Below are 18,143 nucleotides of genomic sequence, written 5' to 3'. Positions count from 1 at the left end.
AACATAAATATTTTAAAGTAACTTTATTAATCTTTCCAAATTAATCAATGGGGTCCTATATTAAAAGCCGAAGGTAGTATTAAATTATTTTACAATGAATCAATAAGAACTAAAGTGTTCTTATGGAAAAAAAAAAAAATAGTAGATAAAGTTCTTGTCATGGTATTATCCACTCCAAAATTCCTTTGATGAATTTCTTTCATTTTCTTGCATTATGTGATCAGGCGGCAGTGAATATTATTTTAGAATATATCACATATTGGATGAACTTTTTTATGAAACTTATCTCTGCTATGTTTATACACCTATTCATAATTTGTTTAATCTACAAATACTCAACAAGTCTTCTAGAAAATTTTATGGATACTAAGTGAGGTTAGGAATCCTGCCTTAGAAATTAGTTATTGAGGTGGAAAAATCAGAGCATCACATGAATCCTCAATGTGCAGTCCCCGTCATTTTGCCTCCCTATGAGAATTGACGTTCAACAACTACTCTCCATGACACTTCATTTGGCTTCCTCATTAATTAGAACCTTCCATCAACTATAACAGTTTGCAAATAACTCATATCTGAACTACCAACCACTCGCCATAATACCAATTGATAGACCAGGTGGAACAGGCAACTCTTCCGCAAAAGATAATTATTGAGGTAGGAAAACCAATCCACTTAGATGCCCTCAAATCATTATTACAATTTACCGTGGGATTTAAACATTGTCTGCCACATTAATCTCTATCAGAATCTCTCTTGTACTTCCCTGTCAAGTAAACAACTATCCCCACAGTGACAAAATAAGTGATTTTACAATACAGTACTCATAAATTTAGTAATTCATGCTTAGAGTGAATGATTGGGAAATGGGGAAAAGGAAAACAAAAGAATCGGCAGATTGAAAATAGACAGCAGTATGCAGAAGAGATCATTTAAATAGAAGTAAAACCAAAAGCAATTAATTTCTTCTGTATTTATATTTCTAGTGAGAAATAGCAAGAAATTAACAAATGAATCAATGAATAAAAGAATAAATGAACAACTGACATGCATGTCAGATGATGCCGACTTTAAACATAGGAATGGACAATCGATGCTCAGACATAAGCATGACGGAACCTCACTCTGGACTCTACCCATCCTCTTTGCCTAGCCCTGAGCTCCCACAGAGCAGTTATTCTCATCTGATCATCCAGTGTTCCTTCAGCTCTTTCCCTAGCTTCCTCACATGTATCCATCCCTGAATTGCACTTGTCAGCCTCCTTTTGATACTGTGATGCTAATTTCTTAGCTTCTAAGAGTGCCATATCAGCATGCCGATGTTTTTCACAAGCTTTTGCTTCCTTCAACTTCATTTCTTCTGACAGCAGGCCTATGAAACTCTTCTGCATGTCTTCACTCATCATTGGGTTTTCCTTCATGCAATCTACACTGCATATATCGAGACATAATTACTTTTTAACCCCGGTGTGGGGGGGGGGGGGGGAAGAAAAACTGCCCATGGATGAAGGGCCAAAGAAATTGACCAATTGGGTAACACCATCATTGGCATCTTTCAATGACAGATCCACATAATTATAAAATACATCATCTTTGATGCTCAACCATGACAAATAATGGAATTGGGTTGTTTTCAAAGCATTCATTTGAATCCACACTAAAAAATTAATTCTATGACAATGTTTCCAAGTTAAATACTGCTGTTTTTTTAACCCCCAAGAAAATACTGTAGTTGGGTACTTTCGTGTCAGTCCCACCTGAGAACTTGGCGTTAACTAATAAGAGAAACTCAATCACATAAATCATGCACTTAGGATTACTTCAACTGAATCAACTATTATGAGTGCCGATTGCTAAACATGACAAATAATTAACAATCGGAAACCCTCCCATGATAAAGTACAATTCTGCAATACACCCTTCAACATGGAAGAATAAGATTAATCATCTCAGGATTCTTCAACTTGTGTCAGATCAGACGTCCACGGCAGATACTAACGTTGGAGTATGTATTATTATCTCTTCATATCACTATGGGCTCACGCTGATGCTAACTCCACAAAAAATACAAGGAAGAAAAACTAACCAGTAATGGAATTGTTGCTCAAACCTGAAGTTGAAAAACAGGCAGACACCGTGTTAAGCTGACACTTCACATACATAAGCAAAAGGTAAGAAATAAATAAGCAAGCAATTGGCAATAAATTCGTACAAGAATCAATATCTACAAACACAGCACCGAGTTCATATTCTCCATTGTGGTCAATGAGTTGTGAAATTGACTAATTGATTGCACTTATTTCTGGAGATTAATCACACTTCTCATGATGTTTCACGAAGTACAGTAAACAACCCATGTCTTATATGACATCTACCAATTCCGCATTTCAGAGGGCAATTCCATGTCACTGCAGTTTTGTTGCTGAGCGTAGACAAATATGTTCTACGACCGTTGATTTGAGGAGATGGCGTTTTCGTTTTACAAGGTTTTTCACAAGCACAGGGATTTTTCCCTGACCATGTTACAAGCCAAAGTAACCATAGTAGATCTCTCGATTAACTCAATAAATGGATGTGAATTCAAAGAAGCAGCTTCAGGAAACGGAGAGGTACCTTCAGGGAGAGAAATAAGGGGTTGAAAGGAGCAATCACAGGGGCAAAGCGGACAAGACGAAGAGGCGGCGTGACGAACAGTGGCGTTCAAGCCCTCGCTAAGTTGCCAATACATTGGTCGTCCCGCTATGTAAACAATGAGACACAGAGCCAGAATCCACATCACCAATCTCAACCTTCTTTGCTGCATCGTGTTCATCTCTCACTCTTGCCGCCCAAAAGTGGGGGAAAAAAGACACGATCTTCAATCTTGATTCTTCACTTACAATGCTTTGTGGCTTGCTCCAAGCCTCAAACTGTCCCTGCAACCTGCATGGCTTCGTGTGACTATTTGGCAGCCCGTCATGTTGATCGTGGAGCTAGCAGCTACATGAAACGACATGGTATAAAGTGCGAGGATTACCCTTTTTTTTTTTTTTTTTTCCCTTTTTGCCATGTAAGTAGTGGTTTTTTTTTGGGAAAATGACAACAAAATACCACCTCGATTTCAAAAAGACAAATAAGGCACATGAATAAGCAAAATGACAAATAGGGCATTGGGTACCAATTTGGAATATAGATTTTTGGCTAAAAGACCGAAATGCCCTTCTTATGTTTGAAACCTGAGGAGATGGAGAAAAGGCGGAAACCGGCTCCTCGGCGAAAACAACACCCCCAGTCGACGAAACAGGAACTGCTTCCACTCAGCGAAAGCAACCCCCCACACTCGATGAAAGCAACCCCCCACTAAGTGAAATAGGAACTGGAACTACCTCCCCCAGTCGGCGAAAGCAACCCGCCGACCCGACGAGAGCAACCCGCCAAAACAGAAAGTGCCCCCACTCAGCGAAACCAAATCGAAGGTCCTCTAGTAACCAAAAAGCGTTCTCTAAAATCACATTGCCGCCGTCGCTTTCGAAACTAAACAGGTAGGGAACTTGAATATTGTTGTTCATAAAGCATTTTCGATGGGTCCCCGAAGCTTAAAATGTAATTATGCAGTGATGCTCTTTGTGGTTCCGTCTTTGTTGTTCCCATAGAAGTTGTTGTAGGACGAAAGAAGTTGTTTCCATGTTATTGCTCATGTGTTTGGTTGTGTACACATTTGGAAATGATTGTGATTGATAGTGTTTAATCCATTTTGGGTGGCCTTTAATTGGAACAGAGGATTGCTTTTGTTGTGGGGATTGTTTTATTTTGATTTGAAGGAAAAGAACAAAATGGAAAGGATAGTTTTGTCGGTGTTATTTGACTTTTCTAAAAAGAGTATAGCTTTCTATGTGGAGAGGGTGGGATTTTAAGGAAGTTGAATTTAGTAAAATTTGGTCTGCATGCGCGGCAATGATAAAGTTACTTTCATTTTCATTGAATGGTTTAGGCTGAAAAGTTTGTCCTTGCGTGGGTAAAATTTGCAAAGGTTATCCTGATGTAGTAATTTAGAAAGCAGTAATTCTATTAGCTGAGTAGTAAATTTGATGAAGTAAGTAGTAAATAGTACTAGTGGGTTTGGTATTGAAATAACAACTATTGGTATGAGAACGACTAAATTTTTGTTGGCAATGATTACATTTGTTAACTGATATGTTAATGAAATTTACAACATTAATTAGAGTAATTGACTACATTCGGCAATGGAAAAGAATAGATTTGGTATGGGAATAACATGTTGTGATGCAAATTCAATTGAGTGGACAATGATATTGAGGTGATATATTAATGAAATTTACTACATTTGGTAATTGATTGGACAATAGTTGAGGTGATATGTTAATGAAATTTACTATATTTATTAGTGTAATTTACTACATTAGTCAATGAAAGTAACCAGATTTGTTATGGAAATAACAACATTGTCGTGATGCAAATTCATTTGACTGTGCAATGGTTTTGTAGGTGATATGTTAATGATATTTACTACATTTATTAGTTGAATTTACTACATAAGTCAATGAAAGTGACCAGATTTGTTATGGGAATAACAATATTGTCGTGATGCAAATTCATTTGACTGTGCAATGGTTTTGTAGGTGATATGTTAATGAAATTTACTACATTTATTAGTGGAATTTACTACATTAGTCAATGAAAGTGACCAGATTTGTTATGGGAATAATAACATTGTCGTGATGCAAATTCATTTGACTGTGCAATAGTTTTGTAGGTGATATGTTAATAAAATTTACTACATTTATTAGTGGAATTTACTATATTAGTCAATGAAACTGACCAGATTTGTTATGGGAATAACAACATTGTCGTGATGCAAATTCATTTGACTGTGCAATGGTTTTGTAGGTGATATGTTAATGAAATTTACTACATTTATTAGTGGAATTTACTACATTAGTCAATGAAAGTGACCAGATTTATTATGGGAATAATAATATTGTCGTGATGCAAATTCATTTGACTGTGCAATGGTTTTGTAGGTGATATGTTAATAAAATTTACTACATTTATTAGTGGAATTTACTACATTAGTCAATGAAAGTGACCAGATTTGTTATGGGAATAACAACATTGTTGTGATGCAAATTCATTTGATTGTGCAATGGTTTTGTAGGTGATATGTTATTGAAATTTACTACATTTGTTAGTGGATTTGACTACACTTGTTAATTGAGTGGACAATGGTATTTTGTTGATATGTTAATAAAATTTACTATATTTGTTAGTGTAATTGACCACATTTGTTGATGGAATTGACGACATTGTTGTGAAAGAAATATATTATTATGAATGACTAACAAGTGGTGTCATTGCAGCAGGGAAAATGGAATTACAAGTACAAGTAGAAGGAGAAGGAGAGGGAAGTGGACAAGTGAAGAATGGGTACATGCTGTTTCTCCATGAATTTAAGGCGGGCAAAGAGTTTAGGAATAGGAGAGAAGAAGTTAGGGAGGGAGCAAAGGCATGGAGGGAGCTGCCACCGGAGGAGAGGAAGAAGTATAATGATAAAGTGAACAAACCAAAGAAGCAAGGGACGAAGAAGAAGCGGATGAAAAAAGTTGCTTTTAGCACCCGTTGCTCAGTTCAGCAATACAAGTCATTGGTGGAATTTATAAATAGCAATGACAGATTGAAAGCCAAGGTACAAAGTTTGGGATTTGCAAGTTTGCTTGACATGGGATGTGAGAGACTCCCTCGTGACCTCATAGTACGCATGCTTCGAGCATATGATCCGCCTACTCATCAATTTACAATAAGGGGGAAGATCAAGGAAATTGATGCAGAAGATGTTGCGGAGTTGTTGGATGTACCCCACATAGGGGAAAAGTTAAGAACGGATGTGAATGATGATGATGAAACATATAAGAGGTTGAAGAATGAATATGGTAAAGTCTCTTTTACCAAGATACTCAAGAACATTAAATTTGGGGAGAATGAAGAGAATTTTGAGTTCTTGTTCATGCTGTACACACTTGGGAGTTTTCTAGCTCCTACCTCACAAACAACAGTGAGTGACAAGCTAGTAAGGGTGATGTGTTGTACTATGAATGAATTTCACCGATTTGATTGGGCCACATACATTGTGAACAACTTGTGGAAAGAGATGGAAGATTATGTTGAAGTGTATAGAAACATAGGGAAAGACAATGATGAAAGGAGTTGCAATGTCGGAGGATGCATCTACCTCTTATTGGTATGTATTTATTACCATTGTTTTTTTGTTATATGTTTGAATGGAGTGATGATAAAGTTAATAATTTGATGTTGCAGTTATATCTTGCTGAGCACTTCCCATTATCTAAATCTGTTAGAGATGGGTCAATAAGTGCTATTCAATTCTGGACTGATGAGAGGATAAAGGAGATGACAAAGAAAGAAAGGCAGAGCAATAGAGGCCTATTGTATAAGGAGAAGGGCTCAAAAGTTAGGGTTGGAGATGAGGAGAGAACAAGGAGAAGTGTCGCTGACTTACACCCGGTGTGTGCTTTACTTGGTAATTTCAATGTGCATTAACAAGATAAAGTGTTTGATCTTTTTTAATAATGTGATGCAGGAGTTGCAGAGCTTACATCAAAAGTTGATGGCTGTAATTGATTTAAGCTACAAGAGACTTGTTAGTGCAGTAGAGGACGAGCTACATAAGGTGCACATAACGATGGAGGAAAATCGTACTGTGGTAGATGAGGGCCCTAGTGAAGTTGGAGATGAATATAAGGAAGAAGATGAAGCTGATGATGGTGATGATGATAACGAGGGAGGTGATGATGAAAATGAGGGAGATGATGATGATGGACAGGACTCAGGACACGTACCTCATCATGGAGATGACTCGGATGAGGCCGACATGATTGATGTTGAGGAAGAAGGAATACAAGTAGGAAATATGGATTCCCCTGATGTTTCCCCCATGGACAAGAATGCACAGCCCAGGAGATCACAGAGGGAGGTGAAGTCGGCCATAAATTCTCCATGGATTTTGACAATGCTTGTTAAGAGGAAAAAGAGGAATATGGAGGAAAAGGACAAGTTTTTGACATGATATCCCGTATGTGTTCAAGGCAGGAGGGTGACATGTAAGTTACTATTCGCATGACTGTGAATGATATTACTTATCGGTTGTTTACTGATTAACTACACACATAATGATACTAGGAACACATTTTTAGGCCTTTAGTTAAAATATCTGATGAGGATATCACTCGAGATTAGCTAAGGACACTTGGAGGAATTGAGAGAATTGGTAACCGGGTAAGTTAGTATTGTGATCTTGGGCTGAGTACTATAACTTTATATTTGATGCTCATGTATACCTGTGCGAAAAACTAAAATTTACTTGTAAACAGCTTTTGTCAGTTGTGTGCAAGACTTTACTGGCTGATATGAAGAGCGAAGGAGAAGTCAAGCGACACATATTTGATGCTGACTTTATGGTAAGGTTACTAAGATGTTTACAAAATAATTACTGCTACATGACTAATCATTCAATGCTGCAGGCAATACTAGCTGCGAACCCATCTCAGTGGGATGCTAGAAAACGAGAAAAGCAGTTTCTGCCTGAATATGTCGGTTACAACATAGGAGACTGTGACTTGATATTTGGACCTACACTTGTTGGTGCTCACTGGTTTTGTCTTGTGCTTGAGCCTAAGACAATGAATTTCTATGTGCTGGACTCAATGAAGCCAAGTTTTCCTGCGAAGAAGAGTAAGAAGAAAGGTGCAGCTGGTGATGATATGATGACTGTGGTGACCGGATGTGTAAGGATATTGTTACTGTTCTTGTGTAACATGCTGTTTGTTTACCAAATTATTTACAAATGCAAGTATGTGTTGTGCAGAGGGATCGATTTTATGACATGATTGAGATAGTAAAGCCCAATACCATTAGAAAGAAGCAGATAGTGACATTATTTGGGCCCTTGTTCCTCAATAAAACAATCTGTGAGTGGTATTACTTGTTGATGTAATAATGTATGAATGCTACTTCATGTTTCACTCATGGACATTGTTGCCATGTGCAGGCGAGACTGTGGCGTTCATGTTTTAATATGGTTGAGCAAATGTGAGCCCGGTGTGACGCTTGACTACAGTGAAGAACATGTTGCTGATTTCTGACGAAACCCAATGTGGTGGCTTGTTAATCATGAGCTCAATTCAAGGCGCGAAAAAGCATTGAAATTGTTGTCATCCGCAGAACCCACACCGAGGAAAAAGCAGCGTGCATCACGGCACTAAATTGTGCTGTCTAAGTTTAATGATGTCTTAGTTAAAGTTATGTATGTAAGGGGATTTGCAAACTGTTTTCAGGGAATGTAAAGGCGCCTCATTTTCAAATAATGTTAAACCATTTTCCCATAGTGTTACTACACATGTGACGAGATTTACAACTGTTGAAGTGAATTTGACCACTTTTTCAAGGGGTTTGACAACCTGTTTTGAGAGGCAGGGCAACTTTTCTCAACAAAAACACAAATACCACACTGAGTTTGACAAAACACATAGCAATAACAACTTTTACAGTGAGTGTTACTAGTTGTTCAGTGGGTTTTCCAACCGTATGTTTATTGGGCTGGGCAACTTTGGTCCTAAAACGATACAACTCGACAGTGAATTTTGCAAAACACATGGAGGGATTTACAACTTTCATAGTGAGTTTTACAACTTCTGTAATGGGTATTGCAACCTTCTGTTTTTCTCTGGGCAACCTTCCTTTCAGAAACCATACAATTTCATGCTGAGTTTGACAAAACACATAGTGGGAATAACAACTTTTACAGTCAGTGTTACTCCTTGTACAGTGGGTTTTGCATCCCTACGTTTAATGGGCTGGGCAACTTTGGTTTCAAAACCATACAACTCGGCGGTGAATTTTGCAAAATATATAGTGGGAATAACAACTTTTACAGTTAGTGTTACTACTTGTACAGTGGGTTTTGCAGCTTTATGTTTACTGGGCTGGGCAACTTTGGTTTTAAAACCATACAACTCGGCGGTGAATTTTGCAAAACACATAGTGGGAATAACAACTTTTACAGTCAGTGTCACTACTTGTACAGTGGGTTTTGCAGCCTTATGTTTACTGGGTTGGGCAACTTTGGTTTTAAAACCATACAACTCGGCGGTGAATTTTGCAAAACACATAGTGGGATTTACAACTCTCACAGTGAGATTTACTACTTATATATTGGGTTTTGCAGCCTTATGTTTATTGGGCTGGGCAACTTTGGTTTTAAAATCATACAACTCGGTGATGAATTTTGCAAAACATAGTGGTATTTACAACTTTCTCAGTGCTATTTACTACTTTTATACTGGGTTTTGCAACCTTTTGGCGGGCTGGGCAGATTTTTTGCCATGAACAATACAATTTGATGCTGAATTTTACTAAAAACCAGCAGTAATATGACAGCAGATACATTACATATATTCAAATGACTGCACCTCAAGTACATCACGGTAAACATTGAACCATTAACTTTCATACTAACTACACGTGCAATGGAATTTACCATTCACGCAACAGTATTTACTAAAAACCAGCAGCAATATGACAGCAGATACATTACATATATTCAAATGACTGCACCTCAAGTACAGCACGGTAAACATTGAACCATAACTTTCATACTAACTACACGTGCAATGGAATTTACCATTCACGCAACAGTATTTACCAAAAACCAGCAGCAATATGACAGCAGATACATTACATATATTCAAATGAATGCACCTCAAGTACAGCACGGTAAACATTGAACCATAACTTTCATACTAACTACACGTGCAATGGAATTTACCATTCACGCAACAGTATTTACCAAAAACCAGTAGCAATATGACAGCAGATACAGTATTTATGACATGATTGAGCCATTAACTTCTATACTAACTACACGTGCAATGGAATTTACCATTCACGCAATAGTATTTACACCAAAAAATCACCCTATCTATTGACATCTAACTTCAACTTGGGTTTGGATTCTTGCATGTTCTTCTTGTGTGCCCAACTTGTTGGCATGTGCTACAATGGTAGATCTTTCTATTTTGAAACTGTGACTCTCGTCTTTTTATTTTAGGCCTTCCTGGTGGTCGATTAGTCAAAGGCGGTGCCAAGAATACTTGACTTGCTATATTTTTCACCCAGTAATTGTTAGGATTTGGCATGTCTACTGTCACCACTGGAATCATAGTCCTGCCATAAATCTTTTGCTGTGATGTAATCTTGTAGTATTCATCAACAAAATTATACACATTGCAATTCACAGCCTTAATAGCTGCATAGGCATGGGGACATGGAATGCCTGACATTTGCTAAGCTACACAGGTACATTCGCCTAGACCAGGATCAACATGTACAGCTCCTTTTGCTGTATGGACACACACCCTACCTCCTCCATAAGGTACGCTCAACATGCATGCTGATCTAGCAACATTGTCCACCAATTTTGCATCTATGTTTGGGCCCACACCATTTTTCCAATTACTCATTGCTATGCTTGCTGCATACATCTTCTTTGCCACTTTCTCACAATGCTCATGTATAAGTTGGGCAACATTATATCGTCTCTCTTTCAACATCCAAGTATTGAATGACTCAGTAAGGTTTGTTGTGATGTTATCCCACCGTTTAAATGGGAATTTACTTAAGGCCCACCTTTCAACATCACCATGATTAAGAAGCCACTCAAATAATTGTGGATTGAACTTTCTCATGTTATCCATTGCACCATCAAACTCGGTGTCAAGCCTTGCATATGCAATGGCATCTAGGTATTGCAGTCCCTCCTCCCTTGCTTTCCCACTAGTCTTCCTCTTTCCTCTATTTAATTTAATCATTTGTGCACTGAAGTTTTTCTTAACATGTCTGTAATAGTATGCATGCCTCTCACCACCAAATATTGCTTGCACAGCACCTTTTATTGCATTGTGTCCATCTGACACAATTGTCAATTCCATCAACCCAACTATCTCCTTAATCATGTATAAGAACCATGTCCAATCCTCAAGTGTCTCTCCCTTTACAATAGCAATCGCAAAAGGTAACAATTCATTGTCAGCATCATAAGCAGAGGCCGACAGTAATGTCCCCTTATACGGTGCACTTAAATGACATCCATCAATGTACAGTACATGTCTAGCACCAGCTATAAAGCCTTCTATACAACACCCATATGCTATGAATGCACACTCAAATGTGTTATTAGTATTACCCACCCATTTGGCCACAGTTTTGTTATTTGTTTCCTTCAACTGTTCACATATCCATGGAATAAGCATATAAGACTGGTCAGGCCTGCCATGTATGTCCTCTAAAGCTTTTTGCTTCGCCCTGTATGCTTGTTTATATGTCAACTTCACACCATAATCTCTTTCCAAAGTCTTCCTTATATCATTTGGACGCCTGTCTATGTGATCATTTACCTCATCAGTGATGATTGATGCTGTCAAGCTAGCTGAACCACAATGTTCCACACGAAGATTGTCTTATGCATTATGAACATGCTCATTTATGAATGTTGCCACACGTAAAAAAGGAGTACTCTTTCTACCCACTCTTGCACTTGTCCTCCACAGACAACCTTCAACACTACATTTCACATACATTTTTTCCCTACAATTTTTCACATACTTGTACTCAAACTTGTTTGCAATACTGAACTTATGTACTTTCTTTTTGAAATCTTCTGCATTTGCAAAAGTCTGGTTCCGTCCTAACAACAATTCCTTCCATTTCAAAGAATTCATCTCCGGCAAAGGTGTAGGTGCACTCACTACTCCGTATGGCAGGCTTACATTAGGTCTTTCACTGCCTCCAGAACTTGTACTTTCCAAAGCATTTCCTTCTAACGTAGGCTCATCACTCTGTTCTGACAGTCCTACCATTCTTGAGATCCTGCATTTATAATTACCACTGTTGTTAAGAGATTTACTACAATATTACAACAATTATCAACTTTCATAACCACAAAAAAATTTTTTTCTCACTTACGTTTCTGGATAACCCATTCCTTCCTCCACATTGTCATTACCTTTATGTGCTATATAAATATGTGCATTACGGTCATTATATTCAAATAGATTATCAACTTCACCATCATCTATAAGATCTACCAATACCCTCTCATCAAAACTCAAAGTGTATTTAATATCACAGCCATGACAATCCATGCTGAACCATTCTCCTATCCTTGCCCTCAAATCTTCAAGTTTTGTACCCTCATTTATTACTCTTACTCTGACAGTCCCACCACAGTATTTAACTTCGCCATCGTCATTTTCTACAAACTTCCCATCTACGTGAAAATAACAAGCAAGTCTTTTTGAAGATGTTGATACAATGTTACAAGACATCACCACTTGCTAACCTGCAGGAAACAACATTAAATAAAAAAAATTAACTTCTCCGCCAATTAGTTTTCATCAACGTACGTGACACCTAAAACACACACAAAGAGAGAAACTTTTCTTCTATTCGCAACTTTATTAGAGGGTTTCACAACTCCATTATTGATTTTAACAACGTTCACCACCTGAACGCAAACTTCACGCCTACGTAATTGCTTACCACCTTTTTTGATTTCCGCTACGTCATTCGAAATAATGAATATAAAGTATAAAACCTCATCTCCAACACACCCGTCCCCACCATTACGCCATAAAGCAGACACAAAAAAGAACTACCCAAACCCCACCATCACGTAATGCGACATGTTCACTCTCTCTCTTGCTACAAACCCTCTTGCCCACAACCAAAATCTATTAAATCAGCAATCCCAACAAAATGGTGATGCGGAGGAGTAAGATTATACCATTTCCAAATACTACCGACTTAAACTTACCTTTTTTCAGCTTTAATGTGTTGCTCCAGTATTCCTCTTTCCTTCTTCATGTGCAGCTCAACCAGTGCTCCATGTTTATTTTCGTTTCAGTTTCGCTTCCTTTTACCTCACTAATAAGGGCATTTCAGTCTTTTGGCCAAAAATCTGAATTCCAGATTGGTACCCAGTGTCCTATTTGTCATTTTGTTTATTCAAATGCCTTATTTGTCTTTTTGAAATTCAGGTGGTATTTTGTTGTCATTTTCCCTTTTTTTTTGGGGGGGGCACATATGTAGTTTAACCCTTCACTAAATGTTTATTTGGCCGAAGAAATTATTTGATCATTGTCATGGATTAATCACTAAAATAATAGGTAAAACTTTTTGTTTATAAAAATTAGACAAAAATATATATTTACTGGTACCATTTCAGTCATTGATTCATTTAAAAAAAAAAAACAAATATGAGCAGGACTGGATCGTACAAATCTGTTTGCTCAGTTAAGGCGTAAATTTATTTTGAAATTTTTTTTGATATTACCCTTTTTTTTATTGCCCCAAAAATTTAAAATCACATCAATTTTACTCCTCATTGTTGAAAATATTAAGCATCATTGTTACTATTTTAACAGTTGGAAAATTCCTGCTTTTTTGGCCATATGCAAATAAGCGAACTTTTTTTTTTTTGGTGGAAAAAGAAGCACTTTCTTTTTAAAGGAGTGTTTTATTAGTACAACTCAATCATACACTTGAATTATTTTTGCAACATTAATGAATTGGTTGTGTTTTTACACGATCGTGCAAATTCCTAACTTCTCTCCATACGTCCCCTACCTGATGACTAGGTATGCGTCCAACACCCGAATTTTCTCTACATATCAACTCAACAACACTAAACCCTTCTAGTCAACGATCCCTCATCCACCCTCAACTTCAGTATCTAAAAGACTAAAAGTTGCTAAGGAAAGCTCGTTGCTTGCCATGGAAAGAAGCAAAGCAAATAAAAAATTGAATAAGTTAACTTGGTTGTATAATATAAAACTCATGAACATTGGCAGATCTCAAAGTCGATTCCCATTTCTTCCTTTTTCCCTGATTCCTTTCTCAATATATGCAGTGTTGAGACAATTTCTTGAAATTGTGGGTGAGAGTTGTGACCGGTGAAAAATATTGTGATGGTCCCATGTATGTCAATGAAACTCCAGCCAGGAATTTTTCTCAAGCCAAGAGATCTCATATGGGTCCATGCCTCTCCTACACCTTCCCAGTTGTTTGTTGAAGCATAACCATGTGCTAGCTGCACATAATTTCCCGCATTCATGGGCCTTAACATGAGAACATCTTTAGCAATCATCTCAACAAGTTTATTGTTTCCAGTTACCCGACAAGCATCGAGGAGTATTCCTAAAACATCAAGCACAGGCTCAGGGAATGTCTTCTTGTACAAGTCATATGCCTCTTCTACTCGCCCAGCTCGACTAAGGAGATCGACCACACAAGCGTGGTGTTCTAGATTAGGTGTGATCCCAAAGTCTTCTGTCATTGATTGGTATATGTTCAAACCCTGGTCAATAAGTCCATTATGGCTACAAGATGATAAAACTGAGAGGAAAATGACATTGTTTGGTTTCATGCCACTTCTCAGGAATTCAGAGTATAGAGTCAGTGCCGTCTCTCCTTTGCCGTGATAACCATATCCTGCAATTATGGCACCCCATGAGACTAAATCCTGACACGGCATCTTGTTGAAACAATTTTGTGCAGCATCCAAGTGGCCACACTTGGAGTACATGTCTACCAAAGCCGTGTCAACCAAAATACATGAACTTAAGCTATTTCTTATAATGAAACTATGCATCCATTTACCAAAATGAAGTGCTCCTATGGAAGCACAACCTTGAAGAAGAGAGACAATAGTTATTGAATCTGGTATTTGACAATGAGTCCTCATTTCATTGAAAAGAAGCAAAGCCTTACATATATGGCCGTTTTGAGTGCATCCAGCAATTATAGCATTCCAGGAAACCAAATCCCTTTTGCTCATATTATCAAACACAATAAAACTCTGATTCAATTTACCACACTTGGCATACATGGTCACAAGGGAGTTCTGAGCAGTGATATCTAAAGTCAATTCTTGCCTTAATACATAACTATGAATTGAGATTCCCAAATCAAAAGATCCCGATTGTGCACAAGCAGTAATGACACTTGCAATAGTAGCAGTGGATGGCTTGACCTGGAATTTTAACATTTGGCGGAAGATGGCCAGTGCCTTATCAGCAGACTCATTCTGCACAAGGCCAGAGATCATTGCTGTCCACAAAACTACATCCTTGTCAGAGCTCCTTTCAAAAATTCGAAACGCATTATCAATGTTCTTACCTTTAAAGTACATAACAATCAAGGCTGTTTCTACATGTGCATCAAGGTCAAATCCAGCTCTTAGAATCTGGCAATGCACAGACCTACCCAGTTTCAACTCACCCATTGATGCAGCCACAGACAACACCGACCCAAAAGTCTGCTGATCAGGCTTCATACCCACTGCCCACATTGTCTTTAGAAGTTGTAATACTTCACATAGATTTCCTATCTGAGCATAAATTGATATCAAGGAATTCCATGAAACAAGGTCCTTTTCACCCATATACTCAAATATTTTCCTAGAGTCTTCAATGCTTCCACATCTTCCATATACACTTAGAAAAGAATTTGACAGTGTTATATCGGACATAAATCCATAAAATATTGCACAACCATGCCAACACCGCAAATGGGCAAGGACTGAAACTCCAGACAGAATGGTCAAAAGAGTAACCGAACTGGGTTGAATTCCCTGTTGACGCATGTCATTAAACAAGGCATAAGCCATTTCAAGATTACCCTCCCAAGAATAGCATCCAATAACACTGGTCCAAGGAACGACATTCCTCTCAGGCATAAAGTCAAAAACTTTGCGAGCAGTATTTGTGCATCCAAATTTCACATAGAAATTAACCAACGACGAAGCAATATAGGCATCAAAAGACAAACCTTTAACGGCGATGCATTGATGCAGGGAACGCCCAAGGGAGAAAAGGTTCAGAAAGGTGCAAGCTTTGAGCAGACTTGGGAAGGTGTACGCATCTGAAGGGACATGGTTCCTAAGCATAGAGGCATATGTGAGAAGAACTTCACTGTGAGCACCTTGGGATGAAAGGCGGTTGATAGTGGCATTGAAAGACTTGGAGACGGATGAAGCTGATGACTCCAGAAACCTCGACAATGGAGGTTTGAGCTTGTTCATGTCATATTACTCGTCATCATATACTCTAGTTATACAGGCGGGTAACAGCAACTGTAAACCAAAAAATGCGGTATATTTGCTATAATCCTCAATAGAGAACCAAAAATATTTTTCCCTTCAATTTTCAGAGTCCCAAATCCTTCGTTAGAGTAGTGTGAATCTAAAAAGGAACCAGGATAAATAAAATATTTCAGATGGTGTAATGATTAATAAGGATAATATTAAAATACATGTGAATCTATTGAGAACAACATATTGAAATAAAATAAATTTTTTTCCATAAATTAATTGGGACGCTATTCACTCACCGCTGTACGCCCAAATGTATAACTCACTCCCACTAGGCCACACTCGTAAAAACTCTCACTCTTTAATCCCCTACTACCCAAAACAACAACTCTGTCATTCCCTGTTCCCAAACTTCTTAAAAACTATAAAGTTACGTTGATAGAATCTTTCATTCGATCTTCTTAATAATAACCAACCACTAACCATAATTACTGACACTCAAGAATAAACCAAACTTCCTTAAATCAATTAAGGACCATCTCAAATAACTCAATGAAAACATTCAATAACCCAATTTCACGACAAAACAACAAATTATATAAGGAAGATCTTGGGTTCCACCTTCCTCACATGGGATATGACATAAAATTTTATTAATAATAAAAACCATAATTAATTAACATTTTCAACAAGAATCCAACAAAACATAAGAGAATGCCTCAAATTACTCAACAAACATAACCAAAACCCATTACACAATGTGATTTAGGGAATTAAGAAGATCTTAGCTTCAAATTTGCACATACAAAATGTCATATTGAGTTTGATCAACGAATCACCACAACTGATTAGCAATTTCAACAAGAATACACTGAAGCCTAGAAAATATCACCTTCTTCCTTTTATACGAGCATCAAGATTTCTTTTATTAACCCAAACTTCACCACCATGATATACATACATACATATACACAAAAACAATACGTGTTCATCTTTCAATAATCTTAATCTAACCAAATTCTTCTTCTACACATTTACACAAACACCTTATGTGCATCAAGATCACATTCACAAAACATACATCAACATAGTCTTTAAAATTACCTCAATCCAATTTTTCACAAATTTCCTCATGAAATATAACAAGCAGTATCAATTCAACCTCATACTTCTGAAAATTGAACAAAAATACTGTAAACTACCTATTCAAATAACCCTTCTCATCAAAAGCTTCACTTAAGAAAAATTCCCAAATCCCACAGTTACTTCGGATGCCAATCTACAAGGAAGAAAAGAATTTCAATTTTATACTCATTACACCATAACAAACAAAAAGAAGAAAGGTTAACACTCTTGCCCACACACACAAAGAGCATCGTACAAAGAAGAACTAGGAATAGATTCAATCCACCATACATAACAGCAAGGGGAGAACTTTTCAAGCATACCTATACTCCAAAAGATCTCTCTAGAGGAAGAAGAGAAAGAGGCAAAGCTCCACACCTACAAACGTACATCACGACGGCAAGCAAAACAGGGGAAGGAGAAGGGAAGTTCACTGTCCATGATACCCACATCAACTGGAAATGGAACGTCAAGGAACATACATGCCGGGGGTTGAAAAGGACTAGACGGAGGGGGCGGCAACGCACAACATACGGTAACGTTTGTGCCATTAAGCCACCAGCTCACACTAGGCAAGGTTCCATAGCAAATGGTAACATACAAAAAAGTAATCAACTATCCCATTTGTCTCTCACAAACTCTCTCATTTAACTTATTATACACACACACATTTTTTTTCAGGGTCATCGCAAATATATCATGCCGGTCAAAAAAAAAATCACAAATATATCATATTTTATTTCTAGGCCTTTACAAAAGTTGCCTTGCAGAGGGTAAAGGATACTACTACCTTGTAAAAGCAAAAATCTGCACAACAAGGAGAAGAGTTTTCCAAACAAGTTTATGAATTTCGTCTGCAAAT

The 18,143-nt window shown here is 37.6% G+C and overlaps 3 protein-coding genes across 4 annotated transcripts; all 3 read right to left on the bottom strand.

Annotated features, from left to right (window-relative positions):
* Positions 1-965: 965 nt before the first annotated feature.
* LOC114721365 (uncharacterized) lies at positions 966-2,800 on the bottom strand. Its single transcript, XM_028907185.1, has 3 exons — positions 2,611-2,800; positions 2,084-2,107; positions 966-1,423 (listed from the first exon to the last, which is right to left on the bottom strand). Exons 1-3 carry the CDS (start codon positions 2,798-2,800, stop codon positions 1,095-1,097), a joined length of 543 nt encoding a protein of 180 aa, XP_028763018.1. The 3' UTR covers positions 966-1,094.
* Positions 2,801-10,352: 7,552 nt separating this feature from the next.
* LOC114721364 (uncharacterized) lies at positions 10,353-11,786 on the bottom strand. Its single transcript, XM_028907184.1, has 2 exons — positions 11,582-11,786; positions 10,353-11,494 (listed from the first exon to the last, which is right to left on the bottom strand). The coding sequence occupies exons 1-2, from the start codon at positions 11,784-11,786 to the stop codon at positions 10,353-10,355; spliced, it is 1,347 nt and encodes a 448-aa protein (XP_028763017.1).
* Positions 11,787-13,602: 1,816 nt separating this feature from the next.
* LOC114721356 (pentatricopeptide repeat-containing protein At4g04370-like) lies at positions 13,603-17,310 on the bottom strand. Of its 2 annotated transcripts, none has more exons than XM_028907178.1 (2): positions 17,261-17,310; positions 13,603-16,198 (listed from the first exon to the last, which is right to left on the bottom strand). In XM_028907178.1, the coding sequence occupies exon 2, from the start codon at positions 16,145-16,147 to the stop codon at positions 13,901-13,903; it is 2,247 nt and encodes a 748-aa protein (XP_028763011.1). In that variant the 5' UTR covers positions 16,148-16,198; positions 17,261-17,310; the 3' UTR covers positions 13,603-13,900. The 2 variants fall into 2 exon arrangements, with proteins under 2 accessions (XP_028763011.1, XP_028763012.1); XM_028907179.1 differs by lacking the exon at positions 17,261-17,310 and having other exon boundaries at positions 13,603-15,770; positions 15,895-15,973.
* Positions 17,311-18,143: the final 833 nt, after the last annotated feature.

The sequence above is a fragment of the Neltuma alba genome, unplaced genomic scaffold (genome assembly GCF_004799145.2).
Source record: "Neltuma alba isolate B1F8T4 unplaced genomic scaffold, ASM479914v2 tig00012032_pilon, whole genome shotgun sequence".
NCBI lineage: Eukaryota > Viridiplantae > Streptophyta > Magnoliopsida > Fabales > Fabaceae > Neltuma > Neltuma alba.
Note: the sequence above shows the minus strand (reverse complement) of the source record. Positions and strands in the feature narration are given on the sequence as shown.